The sequence below is a fragment of the Rhinichthys klamathensis genome, unplaced genomic scaffold (assembly GCF_029890125.1).
Source record: "Rhinichthys klamathensis goyatoka isolate OS25496 unplaced genomic scaffold, OSU_Roscu_1.1 h1tg000319l_1, whole genome shotgun sequence".
NCBI classification, from domain to species: domain Eukaryota; kingdom Metazoa; phylum Chordata; class Actinopteri; order Cypriniformes; family Leuciscidae; genus Rhinichthys; species Rhinichthys klamathensis.
In genome coordinates this window covers 422,500-445,315 of record NW_026606835.1, presented here as the reverse complement: position 1 = coordinate 445,315, position 22,816 = coordinate 422,500, and the positions used below count along the sequence as shown (strand labels likewise).

Genomic DNA, 22,816 nt, shown 5'->3' with positions numbered 1-22,816 from the left:
GAACAAATAAGAAAGCTTATTAACAGGGGTTTTCACAGGAGTGCAGACTTCAGTGAGCTTGCGCTTAGAGACTGACAGCCTCAGTGATTATAGAGAAGCTCTTCTCTTGCTGTTTGTTTATTACCCATTCACAATCTGAATACAAGTTTAGTTTTTCATGCTGCAAAAATGTATGGATGTGATGTATATACAGTGATAACCCATAGACGAGACAACATTTTTTAAAGAACTTCATTCGACAGTTTTAGCTCTGGTACGATAATTGATAAATAAAAATAATTTTAATGGTATTAGTACCGACTACTAAAAAGGTTGGTACCATGACAACCCTATCAACAAATGTCATGCATAGTGACAACAGAGTACAGGCCCTGGGCCTGTGTGTATTCTGAGGCAGTCATACTGTCATAAAAAATATCGCAGCTACCTAATATAACAAAGTCCATAATAAGTAACTTATGACCAGCGGTTAGATCATACAGTGCATTTTTATCTGGTCAAAAATGTCCATCCTAGTCAGACATCCAGGAGACAAAAGTTCATAGCGCTTAAAAAAAGAACAGCTGAAGAGGATGAGGAAGTGTTGGATGAACTTCCTCTCATTCTTACTGGTCATTGTAAAGCTGATCTCTCCCTGCATGCTATCACCCACGCCAACCGTTTTTTGCTGTGGAAGTGAGAAGCCTTTGTTTACCTTCGGTTCCTCTTGGTAAAAATGCAAAAATAAGATATTGTCTATGGCTACAGGGTGTGGTCCACCACAGGATGTCAGTCCCCAGACTCAAGCCTTTCCTGTCTTCTCTGAGAAGCATACACATTTACACCCAATTTAACGTCTCAAACTGACATCAGACTGGTAAACCAAACTAGCTGCAGTTGATGCGGGACATCAGCTGCTTGAGAATCAAGTCCGGTAGAAGGTATACAGAGATGTAGTGCCACCACATCTACAAACAACTTATGTAAAGAGTCAACAACTATTTCTTCAATTAACCAACTGTAACAAATTCAAGTTCTCTGGAGCACAAATACTTAAAATATGAATTTATGGACGGACATGCGAATGAGCAGGAACATGAGCGTTCTTATAAAATTCTGGCCTTATTAGGGCAGCCTAACGCCACTAGCTTCAAAACAGGTGTCAATTAAGTAAATTTCCATTAAAAAGTTTGGGGTTGGTAACTTGGTATGATTTTAAAATAATTTTGAAGTCACTTATGCTCACCATTTATTTGATCAAAAATACAGTAAAAACACTAGTATTGTAAAACATAATTTCAATTTAAAACGACTTTTGAGATTTTTTAAGACGTGTAAAATGTCATTTATTCCTGTGATGGAAAAGCTGAATTTTCAGCGTCATTACTCCAGTCTTCAGTGTCACATGATCCTTCAGAAATCATTATAATATGCGGATTTGGTGCTCAAGAAACTTTTCTTATTAATAAAACAGTTGTGATACATTTTGTTAGGATTCTTTAATGAATAGAAAGTTCAGAAGAACAGCATTTATTTGAAATAGAAATATTTTGTATTATAAATGTCTTTTCTGTCACTTTTGATCAATTTATTGCATCCTTGCTTTATTAAAGTTTACATTTTTAAAAAAAGAAAACAAAGAAAATCCTACTTTTGGATAGTAGTGCGATTGATACTTTTCTCTAAATGTGCTTTGTGCTTCATTCGCACAGTATCCGTCTCCGACACGTATTTCAGATCAATCCTTGTGTCAACACAAGCATGGCGGGTTTGAAACGAAGTCTAGTTTTTCAGGTACATTAACACAATTTTGTATGTGTTATCTGAGGTCACACTGAACAAGTACTTTGCATTGGCTCTCCTAAAGGGGCAAAGCTCAATCCAGCCATACATTACAAGCGGCTTTTGAAAGAAATGACCCAAGATTAATTGCATGTGATGCCATAAGTCCTAATCACACTATATATGGCACAATAGTTAGTTGTGGTCTGCATCAATATGTTTAATCCATAAATTACACATGGAGGTAAATGACGCTCTGCAAATGAGAGAAACATGACATCAGGAACATGGCCGTGTGTGTGGAGCAATATGAGAGGCGGAGGCTTAATCACTCTCGATTCTCAACCTGTCAGACCGGTGGGACAGCCATCCAGTAATCTATGTCAAGGACAACCGATCCCCCAGTGCTTTCCAAAGCACTTTAACTTTACACTCAAACTGAAATAGACAACTAATCATGCTGCCCAGTGCCCAACGTGTATTTCTACAAACATCCACACCTTTTAACTTAATGTGTTCTTTATTATCCAGCCTACCCAATAATAGTACCATTTAGAGGGTCTCTCATCTGTGTTTGCACTTTTTAACAATTACTTGACTTTTTTAATAAAAAGTGAGAAATCTATGTGTATATGTATAAAACAGAAAAACAGTTCTCACTAACAAAATAAATGGTCAGTGCCATTGAAAGACTTGTAAGCCTTTGAAAATACAGTAACAGTACGGGACAGATAGTAACCAGAGACCAACAATGCATTCTCTGTTCTTTCTTTCAGAAGGATGCAGTTTCATGATAATAAGGGCAACAGCAGAGAACACGGTCAGGGCTAGGTGTTGGTTTCGTTTTAGACTGAAGGTTATGAATAACACTCGAAATGCAAAAGAAGAGAGTAAAGATGAGAGTAAAGATGAGTCTGTAAACAGACAGTGTGCAAGTATTCCATTATTATAATAACATATGTTAAGTTCATACAGAGCTACAAGTTAGAATCCACCACTGCTTGTGTCTTAAAACCTAGTGAGATTCTTATCTAGACAGCATTTATAGGTCTTGTATGAACATTTGTACGTTCGCAACCTACACAGTAGGCTACGTTTTGAAACACATCCATACAGTCGGGTTAGTGGAAACACCTGTGGCCGAACAGCAGTCGACGGGGCCGGGCAGGACTCACCTGATTCACCGCGGCCTGATGTCCCGGCACTGTCCACGATTCAAGTGTGTTAACTCGATTATCCTGAGGTGAAGAGGAAAACTACGCCGGGCGGTGAAGGAGAGCAGGCTCGATTTCTGTTTACCTCGGCTTCGAGGTCTGTGTATGGACACAGTGGTGGAGGATTATCAGAAGTGTTTCCTGCTGCCCTTACTGCTGATTTGCGCTCTGGCTCCTCCCTGAACAAACGCTTTCCGGGACAGCTCAGTATGCGGCCAGCAGGGGGCGCACACACTAAACTCAGAGCACAATCTCTATGACCCACTAAAATTTATAACAAAAACAATACATCATATAAAAGGCTGTTTAAGTTTATTTTAAACACTTGAGCTTATTTACTTATTTATTAACTAAATAAATAAGATGTAGGCCTATATAGCACACCCCCACTCCATCCTCATTACCGCAATGCTACTGAAAAGAATAATAGTAGGCTACACATCATGCATATATAACATAAGTATGTACTTGCTATATATGAAGACTTCGGATGCAAAAGCCTCTAAGTCCGTCTAAAGTTTTTGTTTAATATTAACATTTTTATCAGGCTCCTATGTAGGTTTTCCACCAAAGTACCAGCATTTCTGAATGAGCTGAGGCTGGGATTTAGTGAGTTTGAAGTGAAAGTATTTGATGAGCGTATACTATGTGCGGCGAGCATTCACTCAATATTATTATCTCCTTTTTGACAGAGGTGGCTTTTAGAGGCTTTTGCATCAGAGGTCTTCATATATGCTATACTTTTTAAGTATAATAAAATTCCTTTTAACAAATTATTTAATACTTTGATTAATTGAATCTCATTATATATATATATATATATATATATATATATATATATATATATATATATATATATATATAAAAGTTTGGTTAAATAAAGGCAAACATAATTCCTTTTATTACATAATTGCTTTATTACATAAATACCCTTTATTTTAAACATAAATATTTTGTGGGAATTGGGCTTCTGAACACAAGATTGTAAAGCATGCACAGATGTTAGAAAAATGTATGTATTAATAGTATTAGCAAAATTTGTGGCATTGATGGGAGAGAACAGATTCTAAATAAGTATGAGCTTATTAGTGATAAAACAATTACACCGAAATCCAATGACTTGCTAAGTTAGCACTGGTTAAAAATCATAGACTGAAAGCATGAGCTCCTTCTGATGGGGTAGTTATGAAGAAAGTTGGAGATCCATGATATTTCTCCTGTAAATACACAGAAAAAAAAAGTATATTACCAAGTTATCATACAAATAATCATATTTCCTAAAATATCCAGAATACGCAGTTCAGCCATTTCTTTGGATGAAATTGTCATAGAAAGATGATCTTAAACTGGTAAAAACCTGAATGTGTTTCACTGCTCTCTCCGTGGCATCAGCCTGAAGCAATGTAACTGTGCATCCACCGAACCCTCCCCCTGTCATCCGGCTCCCGAACACCCCATCCACCTCCAGTGCTGCCGACACCAGCTCGTCCAATTCTGGACAACTGACCTCGTAATTATCCCTGAAACAAACGATTTCAACCCCAGTCAAAGAATGCATAATTAAAAGCCATTTAACTGGCAGTTACCCCCACCTATCGAACAACTGGGTTAAGCAAACAACATTTCAGTCACAGAAAAGTACTTCTAATCTTGGGATGTTTTCAAGGATTTGACTTCTGTTAGTCTTCCAACATTATAATCTTGCTTCGATTGTAGATGTTTACCTAAGAGAATTGTGGCTCTCCACCATCAGCCTCCCAAACTCTTTGTAATCGCCTCTCTTGAGTGCCTCGGCAGCTTGCGCTGTGCGTTCGATCTCCTCAATCACATGACGTGCCCGTCGGTATGTCACACTGTCCAGTTGATCCTTGGCAGCTATGAATAAATTCACATTTTCACGAAATATGTATATTTTATTATGAAATGACCTAGATTAAAGACATACGTTATGGTGCCAAAATCTTTCTTTATCTTACCCTCCAAATCTTGTAAAGTAGCCTCTCTTAGACTTCTCTTGTCCAAAACGACTGCTGCGTTCTCACATTGTTTTCGTCTGGTGGGATACTCGCTGCCTGTGAGCGAATGTCTAATGTTGGAATTAGTGATCAGGATTACAAGTCCAGGGTCAGCTAAAGGGACAGCGGTGGCTTCCAAAGATCTGAAAAGATTGCATTTAATATTATTTTTGTAAATGAGCAACTAAATATAACCGATTCATTCTAATCTGACAGAAGAATATTGATCGGCAAATCTACTTACCTGCAGTCAATGAGTAATGCATGGCCCTCTTTACCCAGAACAGACACAAACTGGTCCATGATGCCGCAGGGCACAGCAGCATGAGTGTGTTCAGCCTGCTGACAGGCCACTGCCTTTGCTACCTGATTCCCATCATCTGTGGAGGGGCAGAAATCATGTTCACCAAGGCTGAATTTATTTGATCAAAATGACAGTAAAAAAACAGGAGTTCTGAAAGGACTTTTCCCATAATTTACATTTTTGAAAGGTGCAAAGCTTGTGGAAACATAATCATAAACTATCAATTACAACCTCCGAACAGGTCTGTCTTAAATGCTTTATATCTTATCAGTAAGTCCATTTTTCTATGGAAAAAATGAATGGGAATTTTACAAAGGCCAAGTAAAAAGTGTGTGACTCAGAAGTGATTACCTGGACACAACTGCTGCAGGAAGGTGTACACAGCCACTTCAAGTGAGGCTGAGCTGGAGAGTCCGCCTCCTAGTGGCACACTACTGGCTATTACAGCTCTAAAGCCAGGGATGGGCCTTGCTGTGTAAAGAGAGGACATGATGAAAGCAATACTATTAGGCTTGATCAGGTTCAGTTTAGAAATACATGCATGAGATTAATATGCACTCCATTCTGCAACACGTATATGTTCAATTTATTCTTACTTTCAGAGTAAGACAACAGTGTGCTCAGCAACTATTCTGCAAGTGTTGCAAGTATTGGAAACACTGCATTAAAAAAAGTTAGTCCAAAAATGAGTTCACAGCATGAGCCCCTAGGGTCACATTTCATCCTAGAGAGAGACTAAATGTACACTTCCTCATTACTTCCCTTTTTGCCAGATAGACAAAAAAATGATCGCAAAAGATTACCTCTGTAGTGCTGTACAACTCCCTTTACATAATTGGCCCAGTTTGGCTGCCCTCTTAAAAGTGGGGTCAGTTCATTTGGGAGATCAAAGTCCACCATCCTGGGCTCATCAGCAGCTTCAGTCAGAGTTACAACACAGCACTTCTGGCCAGAAGTTTTGCTGCCCACCATAACTGTCACCATCGGCAAGGCCTGCAACCATTCAAACAAACTTTATAACTCAGATTGTCAGTGCGTAATTGCTGGGTTTGATCTGAGAAGAACATGTTTGTTCTTATCACTAGTTCCTATTAATGAGGAGAGTTGGAAGTGTGTAACTTGATGATCACACTTGTCAATCTGTTATCTATAATAGAAAGTAGGCCTATCATCAATGATGTGAAAGGACAAGCCATAATTTCCATTGTTCAGATCAGTTCTGCAGGATAAGGTAGCCTACCCTGCAATGTATGACAAAGGAACAACACGTCATAAATGTTACGTAACAAGTCTCTTTGCATTAGAGCTGCTAAGTCTGATTCATTCCCGGGAATCGGTTCTTTCAAATAATTTGATTCAAATGTTCGGATCAAATCAAGACAGTGTAATAATAACGTCATCACAAGCTCAATTTCTCCTCCTTTACTTTTTTATTAATAAGGATGTTGCAATTGAATGTGCCCCACTTCAGATTGTTGTTTGCATGATTAAGCTCATAAAATAAATGTATAACATAGTTATTATTTTCCTCTACACTATACAACACTAAAGTGTATTTATATTAAATACATACTTATACTACTGTCTTGACTGAAAAGAGTTAACCAGCTCTTTTTTTGAATGTGTTATAAAAATTAATTAACAATAGAATTATGCACAACCAAGTCGTAGTCTAAACATATTTTCTGTACATTTTAGAAGTGAATTAATTATCTCGAGAACTGCACGGACCAATTTAGTCCGATTTGTGAAGAAATCGTTCAGGACTGCATTTCCCAAAAGAATGAAACTCTTGTAGAAGTTTTTCCAAGACAAAACGAATTAATTGATTGTAGCGAATAGCGATGGATCTAGGTGGCAGGATCTAACCGATCAGACGGGTTTTGTGAATCGTTTCAACTGAATCATTCGTTTCACATCACTTTGCGTCAAAATAATGTAAATAATATTGCCACACAATTACTTTACAACATTAATTAAATTTGTTTTGTTTTTTTACCAACATATGCTGTTAAAAATGTCATGAAAGTGTTATTACCATTGGGAGGACAAATCCTTCATTATAATCTGTGTGTTCTCCGATTAAATTCACACGTCCTGGGGCGCAAACTGCAACATTGGCATTATCCCCGTCAAATGTTTCCCGGTACACACGGCGAGCCTCAGAAACTAAATCTGCAACATTTTTAATAGGACAAATGTTTGTCATTGTGGCGGAATATTGCAGTAACTTTAAGTGAAAAAGGTAAGCCTTATTCTGTTTTCGACAGATTCCCGTTAGCTGAAGCCATGCAATTTAAATCACCGAGCAAACAATTTACAGCAGTCAATACGCCGGGGAACAAAACTGAATTAATCCATAAAGTTCGTGTAAGGAACAGAAACCAGCAAGTCAGGGTCATACTTCCTACAATGGTCCTGATTGGTGCAAAAAGTCATATGACACGTTTTTCAACACGCTGCAGAGCTTTACAGTCTATGGTTCTAACCTGGCTGCAAGATATGGCAAGCCATGAAATTTCATTACAGACCAAGATCGAATTAATAACACTTGCTTAGACATACAAATAAAAAATAAAAGGTTTTAGGTTATATTTTATCAAACCATATTGAAAGATAGGCTGCAGTTATTGTCTTCATGACTTTTATTATTAATTAAATATTCCTAAGTTTCAGAACTGAAAACTTCCATGAATAAGGTCATTATATATCCTGTTAGTTTCAGAACTGAAAACTTCCATGTTAGACCAAAAACAAGCCCAGAGAACGACTCGTTGTGGAATGTGCCTATCTATAGCCGCGTTTCCATTACAGATTTGCGCAAAACTTTTGCGTTTTTTTCTAAATATCGATAAAAAACTATTGCGATATGACGGCGTTTCCATTAACCGATGTTATGCGACTTTGGACGTTTGTAGGTTTAACACATGTGAATAGACGTGCAGCCACCGCACAAGACATTATTATTATTAATGGAAGGAGACGTGGTGTGTTATCCAAGCATTAATGGTAAGGAAAGACCCTAATACTGTGAACGGCACATGAGGTGTTTTTGTGTGTTTCTCCCTCATTTCTGCTCCAAGGTCTTGATTGTGGCATTTCTTTGAGGTTTAGAATCCAGTATTCCTGCAATTCTTTTTTCTTTTATGAATTTAATAAAGAACTTTGTCTCGTATTCTGTCCAAACGGTCCGTGTACTTTTGCGTCCATTTATTTTTCCTTTTTTAACCCGTAGCCTAATTGAAAAACGAAAAATGAACGGTTGTTGTATTTTTAAAGCGCAAAGTTGAACAACAAATTTTCAATTTGAACTGTAGCCTACTACACACCAATGCTGCGCAAAAAAATAAATATAGACGAATTTTCAGATTTTTGTTTATGACTTTTTGCCCCTTTATTAAACATTTAAAATATTCACAAATTAATATGAAAAAAATGTTGATTTTACTGGTTTTCTAAGGCCAAATTAGAACCCGATGATATTTTTCCCGCAGTGCTGAATAAGAAGAGCCATGTCTCTGGAACCATAGCCTATGTGATTTATAGGTGATTCTAGGCTAATGATAATAAATGTGTCTGAAAAAATAACGAGGCATTTTAATTGTTTATTAATAAACTATAGTGTTAGTGCCGACTGCAAACATATTTTCATCTCCACTGTAAAGCGGATGGGATGCGCCTTTAGAGAGAAATGCACCTTTCATATGGATTACATAATCAGAAGGTATTTGCTTTCGATTTGAATTTGTTCGTTCAAGCTTTAGCCTATAGGCTATATTTTGTTTCAGTTAATTTCTGAGACATGTTCCAGTTCACGGAGATCATGAAAGCGCGCCTGATTTATTTTGCAAAAGAAGAACGTTTTCTTGTTATTGTGAGTTTACACAAATAAAAGTAGTTGCGGATTATGTATTATTATTTTCTGTATGACCATAAATGATAGAGTATTTTAAGTTGTTTCCACTGTTGACAGGAAAATGCAAGTGTTCGCGCCCGCGCCTCCGTCATCCAGTGCGCGCTCCACAAACCCTTTGGATATACGTCAAAATCTTGTTTATTTGTGATAATCTTAGCCCTGTATTATTATTGTCTAACCTGTATTATGAATGACATTTGACGAATTGCTTTGTTCCTTTTTTGGATAAAAGCGCCTTCTAAATATGTAGCCTAATAAATGTAGCCTAATAAATGTAATAGGCTATAATAATAATAATAATTATTATTATTTGCGTTTATAACTATAAATGACTTCACTTAAGACAGTAATATATTTATCATAAAATAATTGATGAATGTATTATTTTTATATAACCTTTTACAGTTTTGGAAAATGAGTTTGTGTTATATTTCTTTTTTTGTATGAGAAGTCTTTTTTTGCTATTCTATTATAGCCTATGACCCCCCCCCCCCCCCCCCCAAAAAAAAAAATAAAGGACTTTAAAGATACAAGTACCGGGCTAAATTTCGTTTTTTTAGAAAATTCAAGAAATTACAAAGAACTGATATTTACAAATCTGAGAGCGCGGATTAGGATATCGTGGGTATAGGCCTACAGTTTATTAATCCGTGGGCACGATTTGTTAAACCGATCGAGGGAACAGTTTGTACTCAACCGTGAATAGGCCTGCGGTTTATAAACTTGAGGGGACGGATTGAAAAACCGTCGCCACAGATTTTTTTTAATTTAGGCAATTTTATTTTTTCACAGACGCTCCATATCTAAATGTTCCGTGTCAAAATGAAATGCAGAAATCAAATTTCGCAAAGTTGTAGGCCTATGTCAGTTAGGCCTATTTGATTTTCAATTAAATAAGCAATAGGCTATATAAGGAAAATAAGTTTGTATGTGAATATCTTTTCACCAGTCTAAAAACTAATAAAGAAAGCATCTTTTTCGTTTTCATACGAGTTAAAGGAAAAACGAATGGACGCAATAGCCTACACGGACCCCAAACACACGCGCCTTCTAAGTCAGGTGACTGTAATTGCGCAAAAACTGTTTCCATTGCAGTTTTGCGAAATATTCCTTTTTCGAATTGCCTTAAAAACCACCTCATGCGAGCGTAAAAACTTTTTTGCGATAAATGGGAGTTTTTGCGAAATTGACATGTTTCCATTGAGCGTATTTTTAATTCGCAATTTCAATTTGCGCAATTTGAAGGGTAATGGAAACGCGGCTTATGACAGGTGAAAGATCAACGCCTACTACTTCATCATTGCAACTTTGGCCCTGCCCACTGGCGTGTTAGTGAGATGATGAGGAGAGGACTATACAGGATCTCTGGACACAAAAAAAAAAAAATACATTACCTTCCAAAGGACCCTAATGCTCGGAATGTGGTTATTTATTTTAGGGTGACCATTGACCAAACGTCCTCTTTTGCCCGGACATGTCCACTTTTGTCACGTGAGGTTGAAGCAGACGAGGTAGTAGGATCCATTTGCAGATTGACTTTATTTACACCACTCAGACTATACAAAGACTGACTCAGGAAACAGGAATCAGGAACAGAAAAACCAGCAAACAACATTAAGGAGTAAGGACCCACAAATGCGTAAAAACCCTACCTTGCTGAGATTTATACTTGGCTTTAATTGATAGAACATTGCATGTGTTAAAATACAAAATAGAATTGTACTTGTCTTTATCTAATGTTTATTTAAGCAGAACAATTCATTGTAAAATAAATTTACATTTGATATATATATATATTTTTAAATATGAGGATTTTGTATCCTCATTTTAAACCACCACCGATATATATATATATATATATATATATATATATATATATATATAAAGATTCAACTGTCAGAATTGTCTACAAAACATTTTATTAACAGTTTTCACAGCCTCATTTAAATAGCTTATTTGTGACATTTTTCTCCTACAGTAACAGTGACAATGAAATAGAAATAGATCACAATACATGTTTGGACATAATCCATAAAATTGATTTACATTAATGAAATGTATTGCTGGATCCCTACAAATGCAGCTTTACGGGTCTTTTACGGCTATTTTAAATGCTTTTTTGCTTCTTTAAACCATCAAATAACAATTTTTCAACAAAAATAATTTGTTTCATTTTGGTGCATATAAAACATCATTGTATGTATAAAACATTCCATAATATTTAAGAGGCTCTAAAAATACTAACTGTCCATCCAGAACCACCTTATAAACAAACAATGTGTGTTAACATCATAACATTACATTTTCATGTATTACACATTTTATTTGAATTCATGCAATCAATGAATTCTCTGAGCTACTGATTCTTTTGTTCTCCATCTGTGGAACCCTTTCCTGCTGCTGAGCCCTTAACTGTCTTTGTCTTTGAGGTCTTGGCTTTTGCAGACTTGACAGGTTTCTCACTTGTTTCTTTGAGTTCAATCTCCTCTATTTCCTCTGTGCTGTTATTCTTGTCCACTATCACCTTACGAAGTTTCTGCTTTCCTTTCACAGGAGCAGAGAAGGTAAGCGAGGCTTTATTAAATTCCAAAGGAAAGATCCCCACGTCCCCATCAAAGCGGTTTTTGGCCACCTGAAGGGACCTTCGGCCAGGACATGTCACCAACTTCTTCTCCTGAAGGATGAGCACGTTATCTGCCTCCTGACTGGCCTGATATGAGGAAAACTATACATTAGACCTGGTAGATTTTATTATACTGTAGTAGTAGTATAAGTTTTAATGCCATATCAGCATCTGAGGCTATCTTCATGGCAAAAAAATACAAGGGTTGCATAAAAAATAAAAACCAAACAAAAAGAAAAATACAGCAGTTTATATAAGTTTATATAAGTATAATAAGATTATATAAGATGTTTTACATTTACATATGATAAAAATATAAAAACCTTTTCTGGTAAAATTTTACTAAACAAGTCCTTAAAGGGATAGTTCACCCAAAAATGAAAATTAGCCCATGATTTACTCACTCTCAAGTCATCCTAGGTGTATATGACATTCTTCTTTCAGACGAATACAATCATTTTTATTTTATTATATATATTTATTCAATCATGGGCTAATTTTCATTTTTGGCTGAACTATCCCTTTAAGTGAGCTTACTACATAAAAATGTATTATACATGGAAACTAAGCATGTAAAATTTCGTTGTATGTAAATTGTACAATGACAATAAAGAAATCATCTACCTATCTAAAATCTGGATACCAAGTTTACAGCTCAAGTGAAGTTGCAGAGGAATAAACATGCAGAGATGGTCTTTATCTACTAACCTTGGCTGTGCCAAAGATGGACGCTGTCTGCAGTTCTTTATCATCCTCTTCTTTCCGAGGGTGGATAATTAAAGTCACGTGACAGCAGCTGTTTGTGGCAAACTTCCGGAATGCTCCAATTATGTGGTCTTGTACTGCAAATCTGAGAAAAAACATATGTAAGAATACATTATCATTAATAATCCATATATTAATTATGAATAAAGTTTCCCACACGTTTGGGACAATTGTAATTATTTGATTAATTGGTAAGGATTGGTAAGTCTGACTCCGAACTTATGACTCATGGTAATCACACTTTTGAAATTCCTCTATATTTCCATTTTTTCAGGACCATGGGAACTCTGAATAAATAGCATATTAAATTTGTTGCCTCACTTGTCCAGAGACAGGTTCTCTTGGCCCATCATAAACTGCAGGTTGTCAATGATCACATGACTGATGTCATACAGGTAAACGGCATGCTGCATGGTATCCAAAACAGTCCTGTACAGGGACAAAAATGGCATTTCATATTTAAATATCATGAGAAGCAGCTGATCCTCTGCAAAATGAAAATATAAAAATCTATGTAAGAGCCTACATTACAAATCCATATGACTTGCAATACAATACCTGTTTACAATCAAACTATGCATTACATTTTAACAAAAGAATGGCAATGATTTACTTGATGTTCTGCTGTCCATGGAAGGTCATAAAGAAGAGAGGCAGATCCTCAAACTTATCGGCCCACATGTCATATTGGTCCAGGTTCTCCTCCAGCCTTTGCTTGGCAAACTGGGTCAGCATAATTTTGGCCAGGCGCACATTGTTGATTTCAAAGCTACCCCATAATGTGTTGACACCCTGCATGCACAGATCTAGGGCACACTCGCTGATGAAGGTGGTCTTTCCACTGCCTGTGGGACCTACATATACAAATATACACACATTTTTTAAAATGTATTTTACTAATTTTTATTGCTTATATAATATTTATGCACATATTTACTTTATTTTTTTATTTTACACATTTATATAATTATAAATATTATTATTTTACATTTATATTATTTAATAAATAATAAAAACCTTTGAAGAAAAATGGTTAGAGTGCAATTAAGCAAAGCATAGCAATCCTGTATTGACTGTACCTGTAAAAACCGTCAGCTCCCCCTTGCGATGACCTTTAAGGATTCGATTAAGCTCAAGGAATCGAGACCACTGTATCCCAGCCACCTGCTCCACATTAGCCAGTTCCCCGTACACATCCTCCCGTAGCTGTTTGAAGGACACAATGGACTTGTGGGCAGCAGGGATGGAAGCCTTGACAATTCGCACCAAGTTCCTGCCCTGTGCCAAAGCCTCACTGGGGCACGGCTGAAACTCCCCTGGCCGGATCAGAGAGCAGCGTTTCAGTCCAAGTTTCCTGGAGAATATTTTTGAGGCTTCCCAGGAGCGCATATCTCCCCCAAGCCACAGTGTGACTTTCTTGAATTGCTCCAGATAAGGCAGGAGGATGGGGGGAAGACAGCTTACACCCCGCGGCAAGGCCAAAGACGGAAGACCGGTAGCCTGACTCACTGCCATGCTGTCCACCTCACGTCCCGTGAGCACAACCTCACCGTCTTTACGTCCTATCAAAGGTAGGCCGAAGAGGTTGTGGTAGCTGGAGACTTTTGGTACTGTGGCTTCAGTGTAGACCACCCGTCCATCATCTTTCACGGCAGCAGAAAGCAATTTAACACCCCGGAGGCTCGAGTCACGTCCACTAAACCAGGGGAACACCAGACTCTTAGTGGGTTTGAAGAACCTGACCCCAAATTTCTTCAGTGTGGCATTGGTGAGTTTACCGATCTGGAACATGGCTTTAACAAGCTGCACTTCCTCTTCCAGGAGGTCGGAAAATGGCACGGAGCTGCTCCATATTCGTTGCACCTCCTTCATCTCCATCTCTATTTCTTCTTGCTCCTCCAAGCTCTCAGGAAACCCCAGCAGCACATTAGGGCTGATGGACGTCTGACCCTCATTCAACATCACCTCAATGCAATCCTGGAGGTCCTCCCAGCTCCCCTCCACTAAAGTCTCTTTACACAGAAACTGTCCGGTGGTTTTATCGATAAACAGCGAGTAGTTTTCTCTTCCAGATCCCTCAGGGGCTGGTTCCAGAAAAATACTAGGAGCATGTAAGCAGCTGTAGCCATCATGGAAAGGGATATCTTTAGAACGAAGATACTGTTTGATATCAGTCACTGTGAGGGGCTGGACAGGGAAATCGATTATAGACTTTGCATCTTTTCTTAACGTTCTGCAGAAATATAAGGCAACAGCGGGTCTTAATCGGTTTTCAAAACAATACAAGGTTGGTGCCCTAAAAGAGTGCTGCAGGACTGGATTGAGGCAGGGCTGGCAAAAAGATAGATATCTCCAGAGAGAAAGATGAGAGGGTTTACAGGGACTACAGCCTATCCCCTGCAAGAGACAGCCTGCCCCCTTGAGAAACCTGCTCCTCCACATTTGCTGTTAATTCAGAACATCAGACCTGCATTGATTATAGACAATTTGCTCAATTACAATATGCAATTTAAAAAATGTGGCTGAAACAGAACAAGAAAAAAAAACTTTCCTGTGATATTGTGATAAAATAATTTCAATATTTAAACTCTTTTAAACTATTCCAGTATATATAGTATAATAATATATATATTCCTCCAGATATTTAGATGAGATATTTAGATCATAACATTAACAATCATTAATCCATTCATGTATAACAGGTCATTAGTAGATGTGCATTAAAATAGTTGCAAATGTCATGAAACTCTAATTAATATATTTTCATATATGAATGCACATGAACTATTCTAATGCTTGCAACGGATTTATTAATTAGAGTTATTATAAAGCGTCACCAAAAATAACTGTATACAGTATGCATGACCTCTAACGCAATTACTCAACAATTTATTATGTACGTGTATCTATAAAAGTAATGAAGCTAGTGAAGAGAACCTTTTTTGCGGGAAATATGTGTAAGAAACGCATATACCGTAAAGATTTCACATAAACTTACTAAACTGTAGGAAGCGCGCCAAACTGCATCATGTGTATGCATGTCCCACTGAACGCGAGGTCCGACCTCAAAAATACTTCCGTGTGAAACACGAAACTCTTGTCGTAGTGAGTTACGACAAAGCGAATTAGACTGTGTAGCTTTACAGTCGTAATAAACATATATTTAGAAAATAAGTAAGCTGTCATCGTCAAATTCCCTGTAATAAAGTTATTGGGAACTTTCTGTTTGTTACAAAACTGTATTTCGATCACTTCTGATACGCAGCTTCTATTTCCACCCGGACGACAATTTGTAACGTACCTGACATTACACATGTCTTCTGACGGCTGTCCTCTAAATTTAATAATTCGACGTGCGTGATATTATTCTAACCAATTCTGGCAACAATCAAATAGTAAGTTGAACTGAATGTTGCATCTCTGAAGAGGTGGACATGACTGCTCGAGGAACACCGAGTCGTTTTTTACAGAGCGTTCTTCACAATGGAGTGGGCCGCTATGTTTGTCAGCTAAAGCGAATCTCTCTGGTCTTCTCAAAGAAAGGACAGGGCTCTTTAGGAGTCAGGTGGGTTTACATCAACTGTGTTGATCATGTGTAATACCATTGTACATAAACTACCCATAGAATGATCACTCTGTATGGAGAGTGAATATCTGATTATGTGTATTTTTTTGTTTTGTTTGTGTATCCGAGATAATATGATATAATAGATTATATAAAGTCATCATTTTCAAGAAGTAAAATTTTAATTATTTTTAAATAGTTACATTTGTATAAATATTTTATTTTATTTGTTTTATTTTTTATTTATATCATGTAATACAGTTCATGTTGCAAATATTTGTGGGGTAATTTATTTTGAGTAGCACGTTTCAGTGAGATCCTTTGACATTGTGCATTATTTGTGTCCCTTATTGTAAATCATTTAATTATAATATATTCCTCCAGAGATTTCATTGAGGAAGGTGTGGTGGACTTTGCCAAAAATAACCCAGGAACTGTGATTTACATCTCCCCTCAGTCCTGCAGAATTCCTAAAATAGTAGCCGAATATTGTAAGTCTGACCTTTCCTGATATTTTTTCAAAATGTTTTAATCTGCTCTGCTGGCTTACAGGTACACCGTATTGTTGTTTCCTGCAGTAATGACTAAATGTTTATACAATTTCTAGTTGTCAAATATATATTAAATACCAGTGTGCTCAATGTTTTTATTTGATCTATGCAGTGAACGGTAATGTGAAGGAGGAGATGGTCACCAACAAAACATCGCAGCAGATTGCCGAACTTATAACCAAGATGTCCAACCAGTCAGGACTGGACATCATCCGCATTCGAAAACCCTTCCACACAGACAGTCCCAGTATCCAGGGCCAGTGGCACCCCTTTACAAATCGACCCCCCAGCATCGAGCCAGTGCGCCAACAGACAAAATAAGCAATTTGCTTTGTATTTATTCCCTGATTGATGTGGTGAGCTGTGAACTTCCTCTGCCACAGCACGAAAATCAGTACAAATTCATCAGTACTATGATCATTTAGATGTTTTAAGCAGTGAACTGTTACTAGACTGTTAAAATGATACTTTTCTGTTTGATGAATTATTACAGATTATTTGTGGCTTGATAAAGTTTATTATATAACAATTAAATTCCTTGTAATATGCCCATCCAACTGTGTCCAGTGGGATTTTTTTAACCTAAAATGTTTAAAAGCAGAGGGTGAGTAATTTTTCCACTCCTTTATAAGCTTAATAAAAGCCTACTTTTAAAATATCGTGTTTATAGTGCATATTTAACATGTTTATTTCTAAGTTTAGCGTGGGAAAACCGACTGGACAGATCTGTCTTCCTGTTTATTGCTAGTTATAGCACCAAATAAACATGAATGAACATCAGAAAGTATGCTAAAAGATTCAGTACATCTTAATGAAATGTATTATGTCTCATGTAATTGTTTAATGAGTATTTCAAAAGCAGAAAGACGTCAATAAAACAGCTTTCGTAAAGCCAATGACTATATAGCATGTTAGGAAAATGAACTCAAGAGAGGAGCATTTTGCTAAATATATGCACTATATACATATTTATTATATTTTTTACTCCTATAATTAAAAGAATATGGTCATACTTTAGATTAGGGTCCAATTCTCACTATTAACTATGACTTATCCTCAATAAACGCCTAATTACTGCTTATTAATAGTTGGTAAGGTACCTGTTAAGTTAGATATTGGGTAGGATTAAGGCAAGGGATGTAGAATATGGTCATGCAGAATAAAGCGTTATTGCATGTTTTATAAGTACTAATAAACAGCCAATTTCCTAATAATATGGATGCTAATAAGTAACTAGGTAATAGTGATAATTGGACCCTAAATTAAAGTGTTACAAAAATATTCTAACATTGTTATAAAACTGCATTATATCAATATTGTAGGAATGAGTTGTTAATTTTATTCTTTAATAATACCAGCTGACAGGTATGTATGTTTACAGCATTAGTTGAGAGAGATTTGTTTCCATAACATGTAGGCCCTAATCTGTTCCTGATTAGTTAGTCAAATTAATCGATATTGAATCAAGATCAAAACCGATTCGCAAGCTTATGAATCGACTCCCACCCCCCTTTATAATTCTCACTCCAAGCCAACCTCAAAGGTTGGCAGCCCTGTAGTATAATCACTTTAATATTATTATTTATGGAGTTACACAAAGTGTGAATATGTAGGTTTACTATAGAAAAAAATTGATTCAAATAGTGACTGACCATAGATATCAAGCTACACCCATGCATAGAACCATTTTTATTTCAGTGAAAAGTTCTTAAAATATATATTTTTTTCCTTATTGTAGGCCTACATTTTTATATACTATACTAAGAACCATTTCCTACTATTTAGTGCAATAAAAAGTTTCCTTGGATGCTAAAGGATCTTCATGGAACCATGAAGCGCTATACAAATTAATGTGTGTGAAATGTGAATTACTTATTTTTTTTAAATCATTTGAATGATTTTGTAGGCCTTACAATGGTGACAACTGGCAGCTGTTACACAGAACAGAGATTTTGGGTCAGGAAGTACAGGAAATCATAATAATTGAAATCATGTAATAATTTTAGAATGAACAATAAAAAAAGCCTTATTGGTTGATTATTAATCTGAATATTAGGGCCGAAGGATCATTCTGTGTCAAATCAACCAAATTTCGTATACTACCCCTGCTCAAATAACTATTTGATTTTGTTAATATTTTTTTCTCTAGAAAGACAAACATAAATAGTGATGAAAGCCAAAATATTAAATGTCACAGTCACAGATGTATATTTACTTAGTAATCCACTATTTTGAAGATCAAAATGCCAATTTTCACCAAAGATTTGGAGTCAAATTACAGGGGGGTAAAAATGACTTTAGGAAGATAGAAGCATCATTTTCTTTTTACACAGAAATTGGTAGGTCTATTAGTTAAATCTGTTGACTTTAGCAATCTTTGTTTCATTATATGCCAACGTTGACGGTTCAAAAATGGCAAAAAAGCCCTTCTTGTGTTTTTTGCTTCAAGTTTGCACGCCTGTAACTCAAGAAGTCTTAAAGATATCTTAATATCCTTTTAGATTCTGGTTCTTAACGAACTTTCCTTTTGGTATCTTCATTTTAAAGGCCCCTGATGGTTCAGTCCCAGAGATATGGAGATCTTAATGCGGCTCTGTGAGTAAATTGTACACATTTTCAGTGGCCAAAAACCAAATGTGGGTGACTTTGCATACAGCTGATCATTTTTTTCTTTTAAAAAGGAATATCTGAAGAACAAATAATGTTTAAACTAGAACTGTAGCCTGTCTTGTGTTTTTCTATCAACACAATTGCATAGAACATACCTGTCTAATGGCTCCAAAAATAGTGAATTACTCAGTAAATATACATCCATGACATTTCATATTTTGGCGTTCATCACTATTAATGTTTGTCTGTCTTCATAATTATTTTTATTTTGAGCCGGGGACCTCTGGTTGAGTTGAAACGGAATGACCCAGAAGTGTTTCCCCCACAGTATCTATGTTGATTGCAACAGCTGAGAAACCAACATGCATTGTGTGCGTTTAATCTACAGTGACAGCGACACAAAGCTTGAGCGCACGGGAGAAAAGCTTTTCTCACTCCCACGTATTACTGGCAAAAAAGCAATAAACGCAGTATGCAACAGACGTTGATCATGTTGGGGGTGGGAACATTAGAATATGTTGGCTGTAATCAGTATTAACAGTTTTGGCTTCTTTTTTTTAAAACAGCACGTTAAACTCTGTTAACAAAATGTGACTACTACAGAAGACATTCAGAACACAATATGACTTCTTTAGGCTTAGTTGTTTTTTTGCTGCCGCTTGAACAGCAAGGTAGAACAACAGAGATGAATTGGTTGCTGGGTAGTAACCTATAGCAAGATAGCTCAAGGCTGGGCATCTAATCAATGCAAGCCATGTTTTAATGATTCAGTTCACAAGAGAATTTATAGTATATTTATTATGTCCCATTTATTACAACCAGATGAGACTAGTGCTCTGATCACATCTTTGCTCCCCAGTGAAAACTAGCTTGACCTATTATGTGGATTAAAGAAAGTTCTAAATTAAGAGCTGTGTTGCTAAGTAACAGATGCATTGGGGACATACCAACAGGCCTGATACAGATGGGGATCTGGTTAAAATCTCCTACTGTGACAGTTATTCAGAGGTTTCTTTCTTGCATGCAGAATGATCTTTAACCTTTGGGTCGCACAAGATACAGAAGCAGAGACAATGATAATAAATGCTTTAATAGGATGTAAACATCAGATATCGTTTTGTAAGAATAAGCTCTAAAATATTGAAACAATATGTACCCGAATACACACCGTGACTGACATGTAAGCATAGCAAAAACTTTGGGAAAATATTAAGTGCAAAAGGTTTTGTGCGATTATAGGGATGGCAGTGGATATTCAGAAACACAATGACAGCAAACCTCTAATTTTTAAATTATGATGAATCACAGTTTATGACTAGAAGTACACCATAGGCATACAGCACTAAAATACATGTTAATACTATGAACAATTCATCAGTGCACGCTATTCCAAAGGAAAAAGTTTATCTTCGTAATCTCTTACTAAAAATAACTTCACTTTTTCATCTGATGTCCCTAATGCTTTTATGCACACTTGTGCTCACCAAAGTTGCATTTATTTGATCAAAAATACAGTAAAAAAGTTATTACAATTTAAAATAACAGTTGTCTATATTAATATAATTTAAAATTTTCAGCATTATTCCAGTCTTCAGTGTCACATGATCCTTCAGAAATCATTCCAATATGCTGATTTGATGCTCAAGAAACATGTCTCATTATTATCAATATTGAAAGCAGTTGTACTGCTTAATATTTTTTGTGGAAACCGTGACACATTTTTAAGGATTCGTCCTCGGACTCTATGCTGAATAAAAGTATTAATTTCTTTCAAAAAATAAATGAATGACCTTAAACATCTGAACAATAGTTCACCCCTTGATCTGGGGGTGCTTCAGCAAGGCTGCAATCGGGCAGATTTGTCTTTGTGAAGGACGCATGAATCAAGTCACATACAAGGTTGTCCTGGAAGAAAACTTGCTTCCCTTCTGCTCTGACAATGTTCCCCAACTCTGAGGCTCAATCAAGGTGTGGATGGAGGACCGCCAGATCAAGACCCTGTCATGGCCAGCCCAATCTCCAGACCTGAACCCCATTGAAAACCTCTGGAATGTGATCAAGAGGAAGATGGAGAGTCACAAGCCATCAAACAAAGCAGAGCTGCTTGAATTTGAAATGTCAAAGACTGGTAGAGAGCATTGCCAAGACGCATAAAAGCTGTGATTGAAAATCAGGGTTATTCCACCAAATATTGATTTCTGAACGCTTCCTAAGTTAAAACATTAGTATTGTGTTGTTAAAAAATGAATATGAACTTATTTTCTATCCATTATTCGAGGTCTGACAACACTGCATCTTTTTTTGTTATTTTGACCAGTTGTCGTTTTCTGCAAACAAATGCTCTAAATGACTATTTAAATGACTAATTATTTGGAATTTGGGAGAAATGTTGTCAGTAGTTTATAGAATAAAACAAAAATGTGAATTTTACCCAAACACATATCTATAAATAGTAAAACCAGAGAAACTGATAATTTTGCAGTGGTCTCCTAATTATTTCCAGAGCTGCATTTACACATATTTATATGGATGTGTGTCCACACACATATAAAGTGTGTATATATATATATATATATATATATATACACACTCCTATATTATATAAACAAAAACTTTTGTTAGATGCGATTAATCGATTAGACAGCACTACCAGACATCCAATAAAATCTGTTTTATATTGACTTATATAATGTATATCAGCGAAATGCATTTTTGATGTAAAATCAACATACTGACACTCATACATGCAACGGAAATTAGTTTAAACGAAGACTGATTAAAAAATGTTACGTGGATCAGACAAGTGGTTGAAGTTTGGGGATGCAACATAACATGTAAATGAGAAGGGAAAGTGAGAGATGGTGAACAAGAGACGAGCTGAAGCACACTGACAGTGTGATGGCACTCATGTTAGCACCATGACTTCTGACCAAAACAAGCACATCATGCGTCTCTTCCTCCTCTTTCTGCTGCCTTAAGACAAGACACCACTGCTCTCTCTCTGCATCTTGATGGAGTCCTTGCAAAGCAGTGCCGTTCCTGTCAGCAACACTGACAAACCGAGCAGCACGAGCTGGGAAAGCCACTAGGGAGAGATGACAAGAGCTGACTCAACATCTCTGTGTAACACTGTTTACAAACCAGCGCAAAACCAGGGTGACAATACACACGGCAGAAATAAAATATACAGCTATATGGATTTTAGGCCTGTCAATTTAAATGTAATTAAATGTAATTATGATATGCTGAATCAAATGAATCTCAATGACTTACAACTGCTCCCAAATAAACATAGTTTAGTCATTATAGTCCAGTCATTATAGTATTAAATAAATAAATAGACATCACAAAAAGTTGATATGTTGTTTAATTTGCAAGTAATTATTTCTTTTTATGTTTGGGCAGGTGGCATAATTAATTGTTCGAATTTTCATTAATATTAACAACTGTTTAAAAGTTTGGGGTCAGTAAGAGTTATTTATACTTTTATAA

General features: G+C 36.4%; 4 protein-coding genes across 6 annotated transcripts in view; 1 reads left to right on the top strand and 3 right to left on the bottom strand.

Annotated features, from left to right (window-relative positions):
* The window catches only part of llgl2 (LLGL scribble cell polarity complex component 2), a 30,717-nt gene extending 27,566 nt beyond the window's left edge, over window positions 1–3,151 (bottom strand). For 2 of the 3 annotated variants that reach the window (XM_056271398.1, XM_056271400.1), the window contains exon 1: window positions 2,937–3,151. The gene's annotated coding sequence lies outside the window, so the exon portion shown is untranslated. Of the gene's footprint in view, window positions 1–694; window positions 802–2,936 lie in introns of all 3 variants that reach the window. The other variant, XM_056271399.1, reaches the window with a different exon arrangement.
* An 835-nt stretch (window positions 3,152–3,986) lies between these two features.
* galk1 (galactokinase 1) lies at window positions 3,987–7,685 on the bottom strand. The gene is made up of 8 exons (XM_056271427.1): window positions 7,333–7,685; window positions 6,098–6,287; window positions 5,646–5,765; window positions 5,235–5,370; window positions 4,952–5,133; window positions 4,700–4,850; window positions 4,333–4,495; window positions 3,987–4,192 (listed from the first exon to the last, which is right to left on the bottom strand). The coding sequence occupies exons 1-8, from the start codon at window positions 7,501–7,503 to the stop codon at window positions 4,121–4,123; spliced, it is 1,185 nt and encodes a 394-aa protein (XP_056127402.1). The 5' UTR covers window positions 7,504–7,685; the 3' UTR covers window positions 3,987–4,120.
* Window positions 7,686–11,342: 3,657 nt separating this feature from the next.
* Window positions 11,343–15,686, bottom strand: twnk (twinkle mtDNA helicase). Its single transcript, XM_056271412.1, has 6 exons — window positions 15,597–15,686; window positions 13,678–15,065; window positions 13,212–13,452; window positions 12,920–13,027; window positions 12,542–12,683; window positions 11,343–11,920 (listed from the first exon to the last, which is right to left on the bottom strand). The coding sequence occupies exons 2-6, from the start codon at window positions 15,038–15,040 to the stop codon at window positions 11,567–11,569; spliced, it is 2,208 nt and encodes a 735-aa protein (XP_056127387.1). The 5' UTR covers window positions 15,041–15,065; window positions 15,597–15,686; the 3' UTR covers window positions 11,343–11,566.
* A 187-nt stretch (window positions 15,687–15,873) lies between these two features.
* Window positions 15,874–17,073, top strand: mrpl43 (mitochondrial ribosomal protein L43). Its single transcript, XM_056271413.1, has 3 exons — window positions 15,874–16,163; window positions 16,548–16,654; window positions 16,827–17,073. The coding sequence occupies exons 1-3, from the start codon at window positions 16,033–16,035 to the stop codon at window positions 17,033–17,035; spliced, it is 447 nt and encodes a 148-aa protein (XP_056127388.1). The 5' UTR covers window positions 15,874–16,032; the 3' UTR covers window positions 17,036–17,073.
* Window positions 17,074–22,816: the final 5,743 nt, after the last annotated feature.

Excerpts from the sequence above, each read along its gene's own strand:
- galk1 (XM_056271427.1), bottom strand. The coding sequence starts at position 7,503 with ATGACAAACATTTGTCCTATTAAAAATGTTGCAGATTTAGTTTCTGAG. Across the intron at positions 4,496-4,699 it reads GAGAGCCACAATTCTCTTAG|GGATAATTACGAGGTCAGTT; the intron begins GTAAACATCTAC and ends CGTTTGTTTCAG. Across the intron at positions 4,193-4,332 it reads GAGCAGTGAAACACATTCAG|GAGAAATATCATGGATCTCC; the intron begins GTTTTTACCAGT and ends GTGTATTTACAG.
- twnk (XM_056271412.1), bottom strand. The coding sequence starts at position 15,040 with ATGTGGAGGAGCAGGTTTCTCAAGGGGGCAGGCTGTCTCTTGCAGGGG. Across the intron at positions 12,684-12,919 it reads GAGAACCTGTCTCTGGACAA|ATTTGCAGTACAAGACCACA; the intron begins GTGAGGCAACAA and ends GTTTTTTCTCAG. Across the intron at positions 11,921-12,541 it reads CCATCTTTGGCACAGCCAAG|GCCAGTCAGGAGGCAGATAA; the intron begins GTTAGTAGATAA and ends TCCTCATATCAG.
- mrpl43 (XM_056271413.1), top strand. The coding sequence starts at position 16,033 with ATGACTGCTCGAGGAACACCGAGTCGTTTTTTACAGAGCGTTCTTCAC. Across the intron at positions 16,164-16,547 it reads CAGGGCTCTTTAGGAGTCAG|AGATTTCATTGAGGAAGGTG; the intron begins GTGGGTTTACAT and ends ATATTCCTCCAG. Across the intron at positions 16,655-16,826 it reads TAAAATAGTAGCCGAATATT|TGAACGGTAATGTGAAGGAG; the intron begins GTAAGTCTGACC and ends TGATCTATGCAG.